This window comes from Kogia breviceps, chromosome 7 (genome assembly GCF_026419965.1).
Source record: "Kogia breviceps isolate mKogBre1 chromosome 7, mKogBre1 haplotype 1, whole genome shotgun sequence".
In the NCBI taxonomy this organism is placed as follows: Eukaryota; Metazoa; Chordata; class Mammalia; order Artiodactyla; family Physeteridae; genus Kogia; species Kogia breviceps.
The window spans coordinates 100,560,839-100,576,264 of record NC_081316.1 but is presented as its reverse complement, the minus strand read 5'-3'; the positions used below and the strand labels follow the sequence as shown (position 1 = coordinate 100,576,264).

At 41.4% G+C, this 15,426-nt stretch overlaps 1 protein-coding gene across 1 annotated transcript in view; it reads right to left on the bottom strand.

The window, feature by feature from the left end:
• Positions 1-5,859: 5,859 nt before the first annotated feature.
• Positions 5,860-15,426, bottom strand: part of POU2AF2 (POU class 2 homeobox associating factor 2) — a 35,973-nt gene continuing 26,406 nt past the window's right edge. Inside the window, exons 3-5 of the mRNA XM_059069494.1 lie at positions 10,270-10,312; positions 7,448-7,749; positions 5,860-6,261 (exon numbers count right to left, since the gene is read on the bottom strand). Coding sequence (XP_058925477.1) covers positions 5,860-6,261; positions 7,448-7,749; positions 10,270-10,312 — 747 coding nt within the window. The remainder of the gene's footprint in view (positions 6,262-7,447; positions 7,750-10,269; positions 10,313-15,426) is intronic.

The following is a 15,426-nucleotide window of genomic DNA, read 5'->3' as shown; positions in this document are numbered from 1 at the left end:
CTCTTCTTTCTTGCGGGGTTCATGGTCACCTTCAGGGTGTCTGCCCTGAGGTCCTGATCATCTCTTTGGGGTTTTTAATGAAAGAGTGAAAAAAATGTTGTGGGCTTTAACAGGCTCACTTGCTTCAAAATATAACATAGGATCCAGACGTTTGGATGTGGGAAGGGATCTTTGAGGGACTGAGACAGACTTGGAGTGTTTTTCCAACATCCCTGCCGGTCGTTGTCCGGCCCAGGCTCCCTTCGCCACTTGGCTGAGCTGCCAGCCCATCGAGGAAGTAGGAGCTCCCCGTGTGTCAGGCCGCCTCTTCCGCTGTTGCACTGCTTTAAATATAATGATCGTTGGCTGAGACAAAATCCAATGCGTTATATTAGCTGAGCACCATCTGTGTACCAGGCCTGGTACCAAGCACCAGAAATACAGACTGATAGTCCTGCTTTCTGTCATCTGCTGCTTGGTGAGTAACATGGAATACCTGTTCTCCCATGTCCACACCACTGCTCCTTCATTACAGGTCTGTTTGGCTCATTCATTTGTTCATTCATTCATTCTTTCAACAAGCGTGTACTGATGATCTGCTCTGACCAGGCCGAGGGCTAAGCCTGAAGAAGGTTATCATGTCCCCTTCCACCCCCCCACTGCAAACCTTTTCTTTTTAAGGTTCACCATCTGTAATTTCTCAAGTTCTTCATATGTTATAGTATTTCAAATCTCTGAGCCACGGATCTCAGAAACCCTTTAGTTGGTCCTTGGCCTTCTTAAAGTCCTGTAGCACCAGAATAATGGGAATAGAATACATTTTTTAAAAAGTTTGAAACAAAATATTTTAACTGAAACTTTTTGGCAGGCTTTTGTATGCAAATGACACTGCAGAACATTATATTTAGGAGATATTATTAAATTAGACACACGTGACACATGAATATGAAAAGGCTTTCAGATTTGAAACCCTCCAGATTTGACTGTGGCTCTAAATTCTCTTTATTAATGCAAAGTTCTTTTGTCATTCTCACTGTGGGACACTGTTACCAAACCTTGTGGGAAATATCAAGTTCCAAAAACATGGAGGACACAAGCACTTCCTGGGTCCAATGTGAATGTTTGGTCCATATGAAAATGACCAGGAAGACTATTAGATGAAGGTTATTTAATGATTTGTGGTAAGTCAGTCTCTTCCCATAAAATATATCCAAAGTTTTTACTTTAAGAGACTTCCATGGGGAATGAACATTTGATAGTTTATCATTTAAATTAGGAAGATACCATCAGATTCTGCTTGAAAAGTTCATCTTTTACTTAAGACTTTTTTAAAACATCTTTATTGGAGTATAATTGCTTTACAATGGTGTGCTAGTTTCTGCTTTATAACAAAGTGAATCAGTTATACATATACATATGTCCCCATATCTCTTCCCTCTTGCGTCTCCCTCCCTCCCACCCTCCCAAGACAATTTTATTATGCAACATTTGAGACATACAAAAACATAAAGATTACTGTGATAAAAGCCTGTGAATATATTATCAACATTAAGAAATAAGTGATACTTCATTTATGATTAAATTAATTTATTAAGCCTTAAACTTTTAGATTATCCACTCAAGATATTTGGTTAAGAGAGAAGGTTAGCAGGGATGGCTATCAATTGTCCCAATTTGAAAAGCTAATTCTTAGGTATTATTTGTTTTGTCCACATTGTTTTCCTTTTGGAACTTGTAAATTATTTTTTTTCTCTCTCTTTTCCTTTTGGCTTGTCATATACTGACAATGACATTGCATATTGCAAACCCACACGTTTATCAGAGATTATGCTTAGGGGACACTTTTATAGCAAAGATCAAATATAACATGGTGTCATCATTTACAAATAATTATAGAAGATTTTCTTATTATTTATTTAACCTAATCTTTAGGGATTCGAATCCCTGATCTATTTATCATATGTGTATTCATCACACCAGAGATAATACCAAACACTGAATAACTTTTTTTGTAAGAATTCTTAGCAATATTTATAGTCTACATAGATCCTAAATGAACATATAAACATTTTTCTTTGCTACTTCAAAGGTTCAGTAATTTTCCTTCTTAAAGACATTTAAAAATATGAAATCAGTCGTCTTAAATATATTACCACTACAACTCAATGGCCAGTACTGTCATAATTTGCAAAGAGTATGACTAAGTTAAATACTAAGCATGGTGAGGACTTTTGTATATATCAGAATTGTCACCCACAGTGCTGGGGTCTAAGTTGTTACTCATCTTTGTGGTATAATTTTCCCTCAATTTAACAGAGATTTACTGAGCACCTACAACCTGCTAGACACTAAGCCAGGTGCTGAGGACACAGAACTGTCCTTCCCTTGATGAGTCTAGTTAGAGAATCCTCTTTAGCCAGAGTGTACGATTTTGCACTTAACCTCTCGAGAGTCAGTAGTTATCAAATATGGTGTGTAAGACGAAGAGTGTAATATTGTTTTGAACAGTGAGGATACCTTAGACAGAACCTAATGATAGAACATAAAGAAAGAGTATAATTTTGATGTGTGGTTGGTAGAATGACTGTAACGTAATGTGACTTAAAAACCTTGGACATCAATTGTTATTTCAGTTCTTTAAATATACCTGATGTTTTATTTCTTGTGAATGTATCATTTAGATTTACATATTAAAAATGGATCACAGGGGTACTAGTAATTCCTTTATATACATTTACATGTACGTGTATATACATATATATGTATATGTGTATGTATGCAAATGTATATTTTACTATTGGGATTAGTAATTCTTTTCTCTTTGTGGAATTTTCTGTGCAGTACTCTAGTACTTAAGTCTTCCCCTTGCCATCATATTGTATTAGTAACTGATCTGTAGCAAGTCATAACGCTGATTTAAAAGCAGTTATTAAATAAATGAGGTAAAGCTCTGGTTTTCTTCTCTCTTTCTTTGGGGTTTGTATAACATTGTAAGAGAAGTACAAACACTTTCAACTGCATACTATAATATGTGTTTTCAGCGATGTATGGGGTGATTGCCTATATTTTAGCTATTTCATGGGAAAATTTTGCTTTCCACTTTTTTTGGACATTATCCGCTGGGGAGATTTCTTTGCTTGAATTTGACATCACCATCTCTGCTTACTTTAAATCTTAAGGGACCTAAAAGAGCTGGTGTTTTGAACCTGAACATTTAAATTTTCTCTGGCTTCCCCAGGAAAGCTGTGAGTCTGAGAAGAGCAGGTTTAAGAAGGAGAGGGAGAGGAGAATATGTATAATCTTTATGTTGGCATTCTGCATTATTACATAAAGGTGCAGTTAGTCCCTGGCATGCGGTAGGAAATAGCACTTGAATGGGAAATGGGTAGGGAAATATAATTTATTTTCCTAGCATAAGTTTATATCTTGGTTTCACTTTTTGACAAAGTATTGTAAATTCCCAGAACAATAAAACAGAACCAAATTAAAATATATGCAATATAGCAACAGTGTCAAACTAAATAGAATTCTTAAAAGTCATTTACCATTTGGAATTATTAGCACCATTCCCCACTCCACTTGATCCTTTAGACTAGAGAACTGAAACGGATACTAGACAGAGTATGGGCCTGTGTGTGTCTCCTTTTTTATAAATGAAATTTTCCAAACACTATGAAAGGGCTTGGATGCTCTAAGAAGAATGTAGACACCACTGGTCACTGAGCTCTACTTATCTGATAGCCAGTGCATCCTCAGGTTGTGAGAAGATGAACATAATAGGTGAATAGACAATAGCAAACTAAGAGAAATAAGCATGCCTAACATTTAGTGTTATAATTAAACCAAAATTAAAGTTATAGGAACACATATTTATGACTTACACATAAAGTTATGATTATTGTTTTATGTGCTACTTAGTAACAAATGGTAAGCAGTAGATGACTGTAATACAATCAATCTAGAAAAGTGACTTTGAGACCCTTCCTTGTGAAGACCCTGCATCTATAGGGAGGGCCAGATCTCTTCCTTGTGATGTGGGGCCTGCTGTCCAGGTATGAGTGAGGCTGGATGACAGATGGCTCTACCGAAGATGCTGGCAACCAGGACTAACGTCTCCAGTCTCAGCAGACTGGAGAAGGGCAGCTCTCTCCCATGGTAGAAGCTGCCCCCTTCCATTGAAGAGCAAATATTGAGCAAAATAAAGATCAGGTTGTGAAAAGGAGTGGTGGGAGGGAAGTAGTAGGCAGGGGACCCGGGAGAGTGCAGCCCAACAGCTATGGACCATGAATGCTCCTTTGTTTGTTCCTCCAGGGATGCTGTCCCAGGAGGGGGATGAAGGTTGTGAGGTAAAAGAAGGCTCCTATTCAAGTATTTCTGTGAGAACTCCACAGATTATGTGTGTGTTTGCTCAATCAGAATATACCCTTGAAGGCCTAGAGAAGGAGGAATATCAATTATTCACTTCTAAATGTGAATTAATATCCGTACTTGACTTTCTAGACTCCTACCTAGAGCATGGAACCCTGTCACAGAGGATGCGATGGAGACTGTATCGGGGGGCTTTGGACCCCCAGGAGATGGAGGGAAAAAGCACTGCATCAGGAGAGACCCGATGGGTCAGAAAAATGTGGTGAAGGGAATAAAGAAAGGAAGGTGGTAGGAAGACAAGAGGAAGATTGTGGGTGTGACCTGTGAGCCTTGACTCACACTTTGCAAAGTTAAAGTTTGTGCAAGGTGTTTATGATGGGCTTGGCCTGCAGACAGGTACACTGCTTGGTGGGAATTACTATGGGAATTTCATTGCCAAAGGAGTCCACACCAGTCAGACTTACATGAGACAGATTGATGCTTCAAATGTCAGTTTCTTCATTTATACATAGTAAGAGCTATATATTTCTGACCGGTGAGCCATCAGCAAGGTCTTTCTTCAAAGGTCATGTTGTCAAAGGGCCTGACAACATGTCCTTCTCCAAAGATCCTTTGCTTCTTGGTGTTCTGTAGTCTGTTGTTTCTTGCTGACAGCCCAGGACTGCTCTCTGTGTTTTCCTTACAATGCATGCATTCTTATTTGATCATACAATGTCCATTTTGCTAATGCATTCTGATAACTGTTGGTTTATTCCATCAGAGAGACAATGTCTAGCTTAATTAAGGCTACCATTGATCAAAGAAAGTCTTTGGTCTTTGTTGTTTTTTGGATTAGCCTGATTTTTGGACATCCTGGGCTTTAGTGCAGAGTTAAAACCATGTTATTTATGAAGCCATAGTGTCCTGACCTCACTTTAAGGACAATAAAGCATTTATATGTGGTGTCACATTTGTTACTTGAAAGTTATTGTTATTTGCAAGTCACCGTAAGGGGATAAATGCATATAATGCTTTACACTTTATAAAGTCACATGATATAAAATAAGTTTTGTTTTATGCACCCTAATCTATACTATATCCTATGCATTCTCTTTTATTGAAGAACACACATAGTTCATAACTAAGAAAAACTGGACAGGGAAATCAGTATGTTTTATGATCTGCATGAAGTTTTTAATGTAATTTAAGAAAGAACTATCAGTGCTAAAAATGATACTTTAAGGATAACAAAAGATTCAGAACATAATGGGTTACTAAATTCTCCCAGAGACCCCACTGTCGGGCTGTCTAACTATAATATGGTCCCTGACACACTGAATTCACATTGTGGTGTGTTTCAGTGGGGTTATAGTGGGAGGATCACAATTAAATGCCATCATCGTCCATTAACGAAGGGTGGCACGATGGCTTATCATGCAAATCCAGTTCTGAAAGAGCTGCCATACCAAAACAGTCTGTGAATACAGACACAGACACTGACTTAAAGAAAAACACAGAAGTCCTCTGGCATGCTCAATAAGCTCGGCGGCACTCATATGCCCCCCATGCCAGGCTCCCATCTTCTTTGGGCCACGGAGAAGGGTCCTGGAGGACAGAGGTGTCTGCCTCCTCGCCCGGGGAGAAGGGCCCCACCTTGGTTGGTGGGTCATTGGACATTGTCGTGAAAGAGGTGAAGGGGTAGGGGGTTGGGGTTGGGTACCCCTGCATGTGGTACAGATCCTCCAGTGTGTGCAGAGAGTTGGACTGAACCCCCGCCAGGGGGGCCCCCCAACTCGAGCTCCTGTGCTGGGCAGTGCTCCCCGACTCTAGCTGGGAGAGGCAGCCTGTGCTGGGCGCCAAGCTCTGCAGGGCATCGGCCGGCACGGGGTCTGGCTGGCTGAGGCCTTCGGGCACCGTCTGCTCCCACGAGTCCCTCTGAGGAGGATGGAAAGGTCGCTGGGGTTAGTCATTAGGTGATCATCTGACGTGGGCAGATTTCCTTCCCAACACAGCGTGCTGCTGGCCATGTCTTCCAAAGCAGACTAGGTGTCCTTCCTCTGCTGTCCAAAGCCTCCTTAGCAGGCAGCTCTCCCCTCTGGTGTTTGACATTGGCAGTGAGAGTTTTAGTTTCTTTCTTACTCTAGAATTAGATTGTGTGTGTGTGTGTGTGTGTGTGTGTGTGTGTGTGTGTGTGTGTGTGTGTGTGTGTGTAGAGAGAGAGAGAGAGAGTCCTTTCCCCAGGGGGGGAAAGATAATAAAATGAACATTTGACAGTGTTTCATCATTTACTCCTGGAAGAAGTAGACCCTAAGCTACACAGTGGGCTTCTGAGTGGGCTAGGAAGGCTACCTGCCCTCAGTGAGCAAGGGGGTAGAGCCTCATAGGCTTGGAGCTGGAAAGATTTGGCTTCGATTCATGGCTGGGCCACTTACTACCTTCCTGATTCTGAGTACTTCACTTTCTGCATCTGTAAGATGGAGCTTTAATAACTATACCCTGAGTTGTTGCAAGTATTAAATGAACACGTGCACATAAAAGTTCCTGGCTGTAGTAGATACTCAATAATGTTAATTCCTGCTCTCCCACAGCCTGTTTTGTCTAAAATCCCATCTCCAGAGATTCATGCCTTTGTGGTTGAGGGCTTTACAGTAAAAGAAAGGTACTAGTATTCTTCTTGATGAACTCATCTCTGGAAGGACTGCCAGAGAACAAGGTTCTAGAGGGTAGAAATATCGTGGGAGAGGGGAGGCAGGGAGGGGGAGGGCGAGAGAAGTCCTGATGCACCTGCCCTGGCTGTCAGCGAGGTAACTTCAGTGCTCCTTCCTTATGCACGGGAGGAATAACGGGGAAACATCTGGCACAATCGGTAGAGTATTACCAAAAGGATATATATCCTGCTTTATCAGTCGTCCCCGCCCAAATCCCTGGATAGAGCTTCCTGCCGCGTGGCTGGCACGGATCTTTGAGGAGGGCTCCCTGGGCGTGGATCCTGGCATCTCCCGGGGCGGCGCAGAGCAGCCTCCCGGGGGTCTCCGGGGCGAGCAGACCTGGTTGCTAAGCACATGGGCTGGCCAGGGCCCTGACGTTAGTGACCCCCTAAACTAAGCCTCTGCATACTCACCAGTACGAAGTGTGCGGGCTCGCTGGGGAAGGGCGGCGGCAGGAGCTGTGGCAGGGGTGAGGAGCTGAACAGGGAGCCGCTGTTGGGGGCCAGGGCCGTGGGGCGGTGGTCCCCGTAGAGCTCCGGGAAGTCGGAGTCCAGGTGGGCTGGGTGGCCCTGCCCTGCCGAGGACTCGCTGGCAAAGTCCTTCGCCGCAGTTCGGGTGCAGGCATCATTTGCGAACTGCTTACTGTAGTGGATGTCGGAGTCGGACAGGAGGGATCTCCTGACACTATAGTAACCTGACATCACCAGTGGTGAGCCTGTTGCCAAGGGGAAAACAAACGGGCAAAAGTTTCGTCGGAGGAAGTCAAGGCATCTCTGTTGCAGCCAGGTCTCTCCACGTGTGAAATGGTATTTCCAATGCAGGCCTGACGCCAAGGCTAACATTTAAATAGATAAATGCCTCGAAAGGCATTAAATATAGCATCATTACCTCTTTTAACTGGTCCAGCCCAAATAATTCATACATTTAAAGTTCGCTCTGCCTTTGGGGATACATTCACTTTAGATGGAGAAATAACTGCTCAGTGTCTCTCACTTCTTGTGCACCTTCAATGTGCCAGGTGCTGTGCTAGGTGCTGTGCTTATTCTATCTCTTTGGGCTTAAGGAGATAGAATAAGAAGCCCTTGGCATTTACATTTCATCAAATGAAGTATCTTTTTCACAGCTTCTGAGCTCTGTGCCCATAGATACAGGACCGTTTACAAGAGGCTGCTTCTGGGGCATGTTATGTGAAACTCAGCATCTCTAGATAAGGTGAGACAATAACCCCGCCCCAAATAAGAGGCAGGCTGTACTAGTCTTCTAATTTTTTTGGACACTGTCAATGACTTGCACCTATTAGGCACCAGAAACGGCTGCTTGCTTTGCTTCTGTGAAGCAAAGTTAGAGGACCACAAAAAATGTTTTCTGGCTTTGATGAGTCTGGTGTTATTTGCTGCCCTCTTGTGGCCACGTTGAGTCTCTCAGCTCACCCGGGCACTGCAAGCGTGAGAAGGGAATGCCTGGCACAGAAAGCTCCCCTTGGTGGAAACCTGGAGAGGCTGAAACTGAGAAGAATCTCATTTAAGATAAGGCCAGAGAAATAGTCCCAGAGGAGAAGAGATGTGTTTGCTAAAGACTTTCTGATCTCGTAGCTCAGTTGTAGCAGGAAACCCTTCATCACTTAGAACATGTTCAGGAGCACAGACTCAAGGGCTGTAAAACTGATTTTTTTTTTTTTTTTTCCAGCTGGTGGTGGGTGTGATCCAATTACCTAAGACCTACTCCCTCAGGTCACAAAGAGGCTGAGCTGGGAGGACAATGCGGGTGCTTGTCTTTCTCACCTTCCCCAACCACAGTGGACCGCTTCTGAGCTTTGTCCCTGCTCATCCTGCCCACTCTTCCACACGGAGAGAAGAGAGACTCATCAAGAGCCTCCTTCTTATTATCCTGACTCAGTCGTACATGACTCTCCAGACACAGCACGTTGGCCCCTGCCACCTGTTGTGGCACTTCATATTATGCTCGATACTCTCTCACCTGAGTTACAGCCCTCTTTCCAATTGACCTGCAAGCTCCATGGGGGCAGAGCTTATGTCCTACACATTCTCTGTAAACCCAGTCGTATAATACTGTGTTCAACAATTATATGTGAAGTTATTTATTCATTCAGAGGAAATCAAAATTCCCTGTAGAAACTTAAAGCACAGTTCCACTCACTCCACTTTCATCTTAAATTCTATAGCCCCAAACTTCTAATCTGCTCATGAGTTTGAAGGCTGCAGTTAGAGGCTTCATCGTAAGCAGAATTCTCTAGAAAAAACATCTGTGCAAGTGAAAGTTATTATCAATAAATAAGGTTTTGTTTCATGCCAGGAATTTATATCCACAGTAGTGGTTAAGGCTGAGAACAGAATGAAGAATAAGTTAAAAAAAGGCTTCCAGGATCTCGTGTCTGTATTTCCAATTTCCAAATAAAAAAACACAGAGAAAAAAACCCTTTGCTTTTTAAGCATGCATTTTTCCCCCTAAAAAGAGGAAGAATAATTCTAGATGATAACAGAGGCTGCAGAAATTTTCTTCTGTAGAATGGAGCAGATACAACCAGATTCCAGCGACAATAAATATGATTGGGAAACACAGCATAGAGACATTCAGATATGTGGGATCGTCTCCTGATCTTATCCCTTTCCCTTTTCCAGCTCTGAAGATTACCAAAATTAGTGAGAAACCGTATGCCTGTATGCCCTTCTGAGTTTGGGATCTGGAAGGAATATGTGTGTGTGTGTGTGTGTGTGTGTGTGTGTCTACGTGTGTATACACACACATATGAGAGTGCCCCAAATTATTATTAAGAATGCTCCTATTCCATCCCAACAGGAGTACTTAATGAGACATATGTATTAAAATGAATGTAAGATGCTTAACTAAGTGCCTGGCATATAGAAAACACCAATAAATAATTGTTATTCCACCTGCCCTCAGGTGTCTCTCTTTCTGTTCTGAAGCAAGTGCATAAACTATCAGACCACAGTGCCAGAATCTTAAACATTTTAAAACTGTATCAAGGGCTTAATTGCTATTGCTTTTGCCCAGTAAGCTTATGCCGGACAGAATGCGTTCCAAATTCAGGAATGACTGAATGAGGTCTGCCTTCCCTGATTTTACATTTTAAAAATAAATGTTTTAAAGCTGAAAAATTTTGAAAGTGCTGTAAGGCAGCTATGAAAGTATGGAAGCCTAAACGCCTGATTTAGCTCAAAAGGGAAGGAATTGACCCTTGAACTGCAATACTTACCTGGCATCGGACCAAAGGGAGACTGAGCCGAACTGACACTGCCCTGGAAGACAGAGGGGGCACACGGGTTTTCTTCTTTAGTTGCAAGTTTGAATTTAAAAAAAGTTTAGGAATACATTTTATGAGCTTTATTTTCTGCTACTAAGAAACATTTTAGGAGAGGTTAGCTTAGAGGGGTGTCAAATGAGAGTTAAGAACACAATACCAGAAAACAAACAAGGGACAGAGAGAAACCAAAGTTTTAGATTCTGATAAGCTTGCCAAAAAGCGCAGTCTAGATGAAATAATTTATCCTTTTTTTATTGTTTATGTTAATATCCTTCATCAAATATATATCAAAGATTTATATAAATACATACATGCATGCACACACAAATATGTTTGTATTTGGTTTTATCATTGAATGGCCACTTTTTAAGCTGTCTGCCTCCATGTAGAATGGAAACTTCACTAAGGGTAGAGACCTTGACTGTGACTTGTTCTCAGTGTCTGGAACAGAGCGTGATTCATCATAGACACAATAAAAATATGTGGAATAAAAATAGGCGTCAAATATCCCGCAGTTTAGTGAGCATAGGAGGTTGAGGGATGTTGTTGGTTGAATTATGTCCCCTGAAAAGATATATTGAAGTCCTAATTACCAGAACCTGTGAATGTGAACTTATTTGGAAATAGAAGGTTTGAAGATGAAACTAGTTAAATTAAAATGAGTTCGTCCTGGAGGATTGTGGGCCCTAAATCCAATATGATTGTTGTCCTTATAAGAAGAGGAGAGAGACACGCAGAGACACACACAGAGAGGGGAGAAGGCAGTCTGAAGAAAGAGACAGAAATCTGAGAGCTACAACTTCAAGCTAAGGAACACTAAGGTTTGCCAGCAACCACCAGAAGTTAGGAAGAGGCAAAGAAGGATGCTCTCCTAAAGCCTTTTGAGGGAACCTGGCCCCCTGACAACTTGATTTTGGACTTCTAGTCTCCAGATTTGTGAGATGGTAAAGTTTTATTGTTTTAAGGCATCCCATTTGTGGTAATTTGTTACTGTAGCCCTAGGACACTAATACAGGGGGTGATTGATGATGAAACAGATAATTCAGTATAGTGTGAGAAGTGGCATTGTAGAAGTAAGGTGGGCTGAGGTGGACACCTAGGCCTGTATTAGGGATGGGATGGGGGACATATCCTGGAGGAGGTGATGCTTAAGCTGAGTGCTGAAGGAAGAGTATCCTGGTGTGTAGAGTCTTAAGATATACAAATGCAAGCTCTGGCTCCAGGATGCCCAGGAACAATGTTGCTGTTCAACATCTAGTTCTTCGGATTTGAACACTTAGTCTTGACGCTAATAATCCTACAGACTCTCGAGAGTTAGAAGAGATTTTACAGAGAGTCTCATTCAAATACCACTCAAGGCTGAAATCCTCTCCATGTTATCAGCCCTGGGTGCATTTAGCCTCTAGTGGTGGAGAACTCAGCACCATCTGAGAAAGCCTATTTCTTCTTTGGGGACCTCCAGCTGTGATAAAGTAGGCTGAAAAGAGTCATGTTCTTAATTCTAATCTCCTTGGTCCATACAGAATAAGTTAAACCCTTCTTCCATACATAGCTCTTCAAATATCTGAAGATAACCCATCATTTCTCAACTATCTTAATCAGTCTGGGCTGCTATAACAAATACCATAGACGTGGTGGCTTAAACAACAAACATTTCTCCCAGTTCTGGAGGCTGGAAGTTAGAGATTAGGGCGCAAGTATGGTCGGGTTCTCTGGGGGTCCTCATCCTGGCTTGCAGATGGTTGTCTTCTCACTGTGTCTTCATGGGGCACAAAGAGAGATCATCTTTTCCATGTGTCTCTTCTTATAAGGGCATCAATCCCATTCATGAGGGCTTTGCCCTCATGACCTAATGTCATTTGGAGATGGAGGTCCCATCTCCAAATACCATCGCGCTGGGGATCAGCATTTTTTTTTTTTTTTTTAGATTCCATATATATGCGTTAGCATATGGTATTTGTTTTTCTCTTTCTGACTTACTTCACTCTGTATGACAGCCTCTAGGTCCATCCACCTCACTACAAATAACTCAATTTTGTTCCTTTTATGGCTGAGTAATATTCCATTCTATATATGTGCCACATCTTCCTTATCCATTCATCTGTCGATGGACACTTAGGTTGCTTCCAGTGAAGAGGGCTTTAACATATGAATTATGGGGGTAGGGTACAAACATTCCATCCATAGCCCCAAACTGGAATTGTATCTTCTTCAGGCAAAATGTCCTCCAACCGTTCAGAAGTAGCACAGTATTTGAGAGTGAAGACTCTGGAACCAGAGTGTGTGTTTGAATCTCAGCTCTGCCTCTTGTTAGCTGTGTGATCTTGGGCACATGAAGATTAAATGTGATTTTATGTGTCAAGCACTTAGAATAGTTCCTGGCTTAGAGTAAGGAGGATGTAAGTATTAGCTATTATCACTCAGATGCATTTTTATGTCTCTTCAAATCTATGGTATATTCCTCTAATCATGTTTTCCTATTTAATAAGTTAACACTTTCTTTTTTTGTTAAATTTAATTTATTGACATATAGTTGATTTACAATGCTGTGTAAGTTTGTACTGTACAGCAAAGTGATTCATTTATGCATATATGTTTTCTTATATTCTTTTCCATTATGGTTTATCACAGGATATTGAATACAGTTCCCTGTGCTATACAGTAGGACCTTGTTGTTTATCCATCCTATATATAATAGTTTGCCTCTGTTAATCTCAAACTCCCTAATAAATTAACAATGGCAAATGGCAGAAGGGAACTCGTGGGCATGCAGGGTCAGAGATGGGTGTAGCTCAGGGTACTGTGATTCTTATATGGGAAGGAAAGGGGTTACTGATTAACTATAGAAGCACTTGTGTTTGGGCACATTTTCCCATGTTGCCAGCGCTCGTGTTATCCAGTGTTTCCCTCTGATTTCCAGCTCTGTCTGTCTAGGTCTTTCCTCTGAGGGCTGTGCCAGGGCCCATTCCCTCTGGCTTCTGCCTCAGCCTCCTTCACTGGGTAAGCAGGGTGTGGCAGGGCGGTAGCTGTCCTGGGTGCTGCCTGGGGAGATGTCCTGTTGCTCTCCTGCCTCTTTTCCTCCCTGCCTGCTCCCTTAAACTGCTCTGGCCAAGGCTGGGGCCAGGAGGAAGGCTTCTGTGAGACGCAGTGCACATGCCCAACCTGATGGACAGAAGTATCGGCATCTGTCAGCCATGCACTGGTTCATCAGCTGCTGTGGCTCTGCCCTGGCCTCTGCTTGAGGCATGAACAGAACTCAGGCTTTGACAACACAGCCCCTGCAGCTTCTACCACAACCAATGCCACCAACAGTCTTCTTATATCCCTTCTTCTTCTTCTGCCCAGTTTTAATTATTACTGTGAAATTGCCAGCACTGTACCCCCCACCCCAACCCAATTTTAATACCTGAAGACTCTACAAAGCTTTCATAATTACTAGCCTAGTTGATTTTATTTATTACTTGATGAAAAGAAGCCTCTTTTGTTTGTTTCTCCTGCATAGTTTTGCCCTTTACCTGCTGTGGAAAGTAAACACTCTATTTCCATTATTTATGGTTAGTCATAAAATTTTACCTGTGTATTTAACAAAGACAACAAAGTGTCTTTTTAAAAAATTTATTTATTTTATTTTATTTATTTTTGGCTGCATTGGGTTTCCCTTGCTGTGTGCAGGCTTCCTCTAGTTGCGGAGAGCAGGGCCTACTCTTCATTGCAGTGCACGAGCTTCTCATTGCGGTGGCTCCTTTTTTTGTGGAGCACGGGCTCTAGGCGTGCAGGCTTCAGTAGTTGCAGCACGCGGGCTCAGTAGTTGTGGCTCGCGGCCTCTGGAGTGCAGCCTCAGTAGTTGTGGTGCAAAGGCTTAGTTGCTCGCTGTATGTGGGACTTTCCCAGATCAAACCCGTGTCCCACTCATTGGCAGGTGAATTCTTAACCACTGAGCCACCAGGGAAGTCCCTACAAACAGTATCTTAAACCTCCCACTGACAGACAAGATCCTTAGGACATTAACTCTTATTGCTCCTCTCCTAATTTACACGAGTATGTATTTTCTTGTATTTTAGCTTGTTTCTTTTTATATTAAACCTCCACAAATTAGACTTCATAATTATTTTCATCATCACTTTATCAAGTAAATATGTATTAGCTTTACTTACATGTTCATCATTTTCTTTGCTTATCTGTCCTCCAAACATTTTTTCTACATTCCATTTTCCTTCTTCTGAAATAACCCTTTAGAAAATTCCTTCCCTGTAGGTGGTGTTGGTGGTAAACTGTTTCAGTTTTTTATTTATCTGAAAATATAATTTCTTTTGTCCTGTACTTAAAAGATACTATTTTGGGGTTCATAATTGTAACTTTACAGTTATTTTTTTGTCAGCACTTTAAAGATAGCACTCCACTGTCTTGTGGCTTCCATGATTGCTGTTGAGAAGTTTGCTATTAACCTTAAACTTATTCTTTGTAACAATCTTTCTTTCTTTTCTGACTACTTCTTAAATATACTCCCTTTGTCTTTATGGTTTTTCAAGTCCATCTCATTTTACCTTGGGGTAGATTTTTTAAATGTATTCTGCTTGTATAGGGTGTGCTTCTTGTGGCTGGGGATACATGCCTTTCAGAAAAGTTTCAACCATCCTCTCCTTAAATATTGCCTTGCCTATATTATCTGTATTCTCTCCTTCTGGGTCGATGTATGTTAAATCTTTTACTTTTATCCCCTATATATTCTTAATTTTTTGTTACTTCCTCTATATCCATGATTCTATGTTCTATATTTTGGGATAGATTTCTTCAGCTCTACATCCAGTTCACTAATTCCTTCTTCAACTGTAGCTAATTAACTGTTTAACACAAACATTGATTTTTTTTGTATCAATGATTAGATATTTTTTCATTTCTAGAAGTTCCATTGATTTAAAAAAAAATTTGCTTGGTCTTTTGTTGTGTGTTCATTATGTATTATGTTATTATTTATTTTGTATTTGGTAGTTCTAATATCTGAAAGTCCTGAGAATTTAACTTTATTATTTATGCTGACTGTCATTCTTAGTGACTTGTTTCCTTGTGCATTTGGTGATCTTTGATTGAAACTCATATCTGGTTGACCTT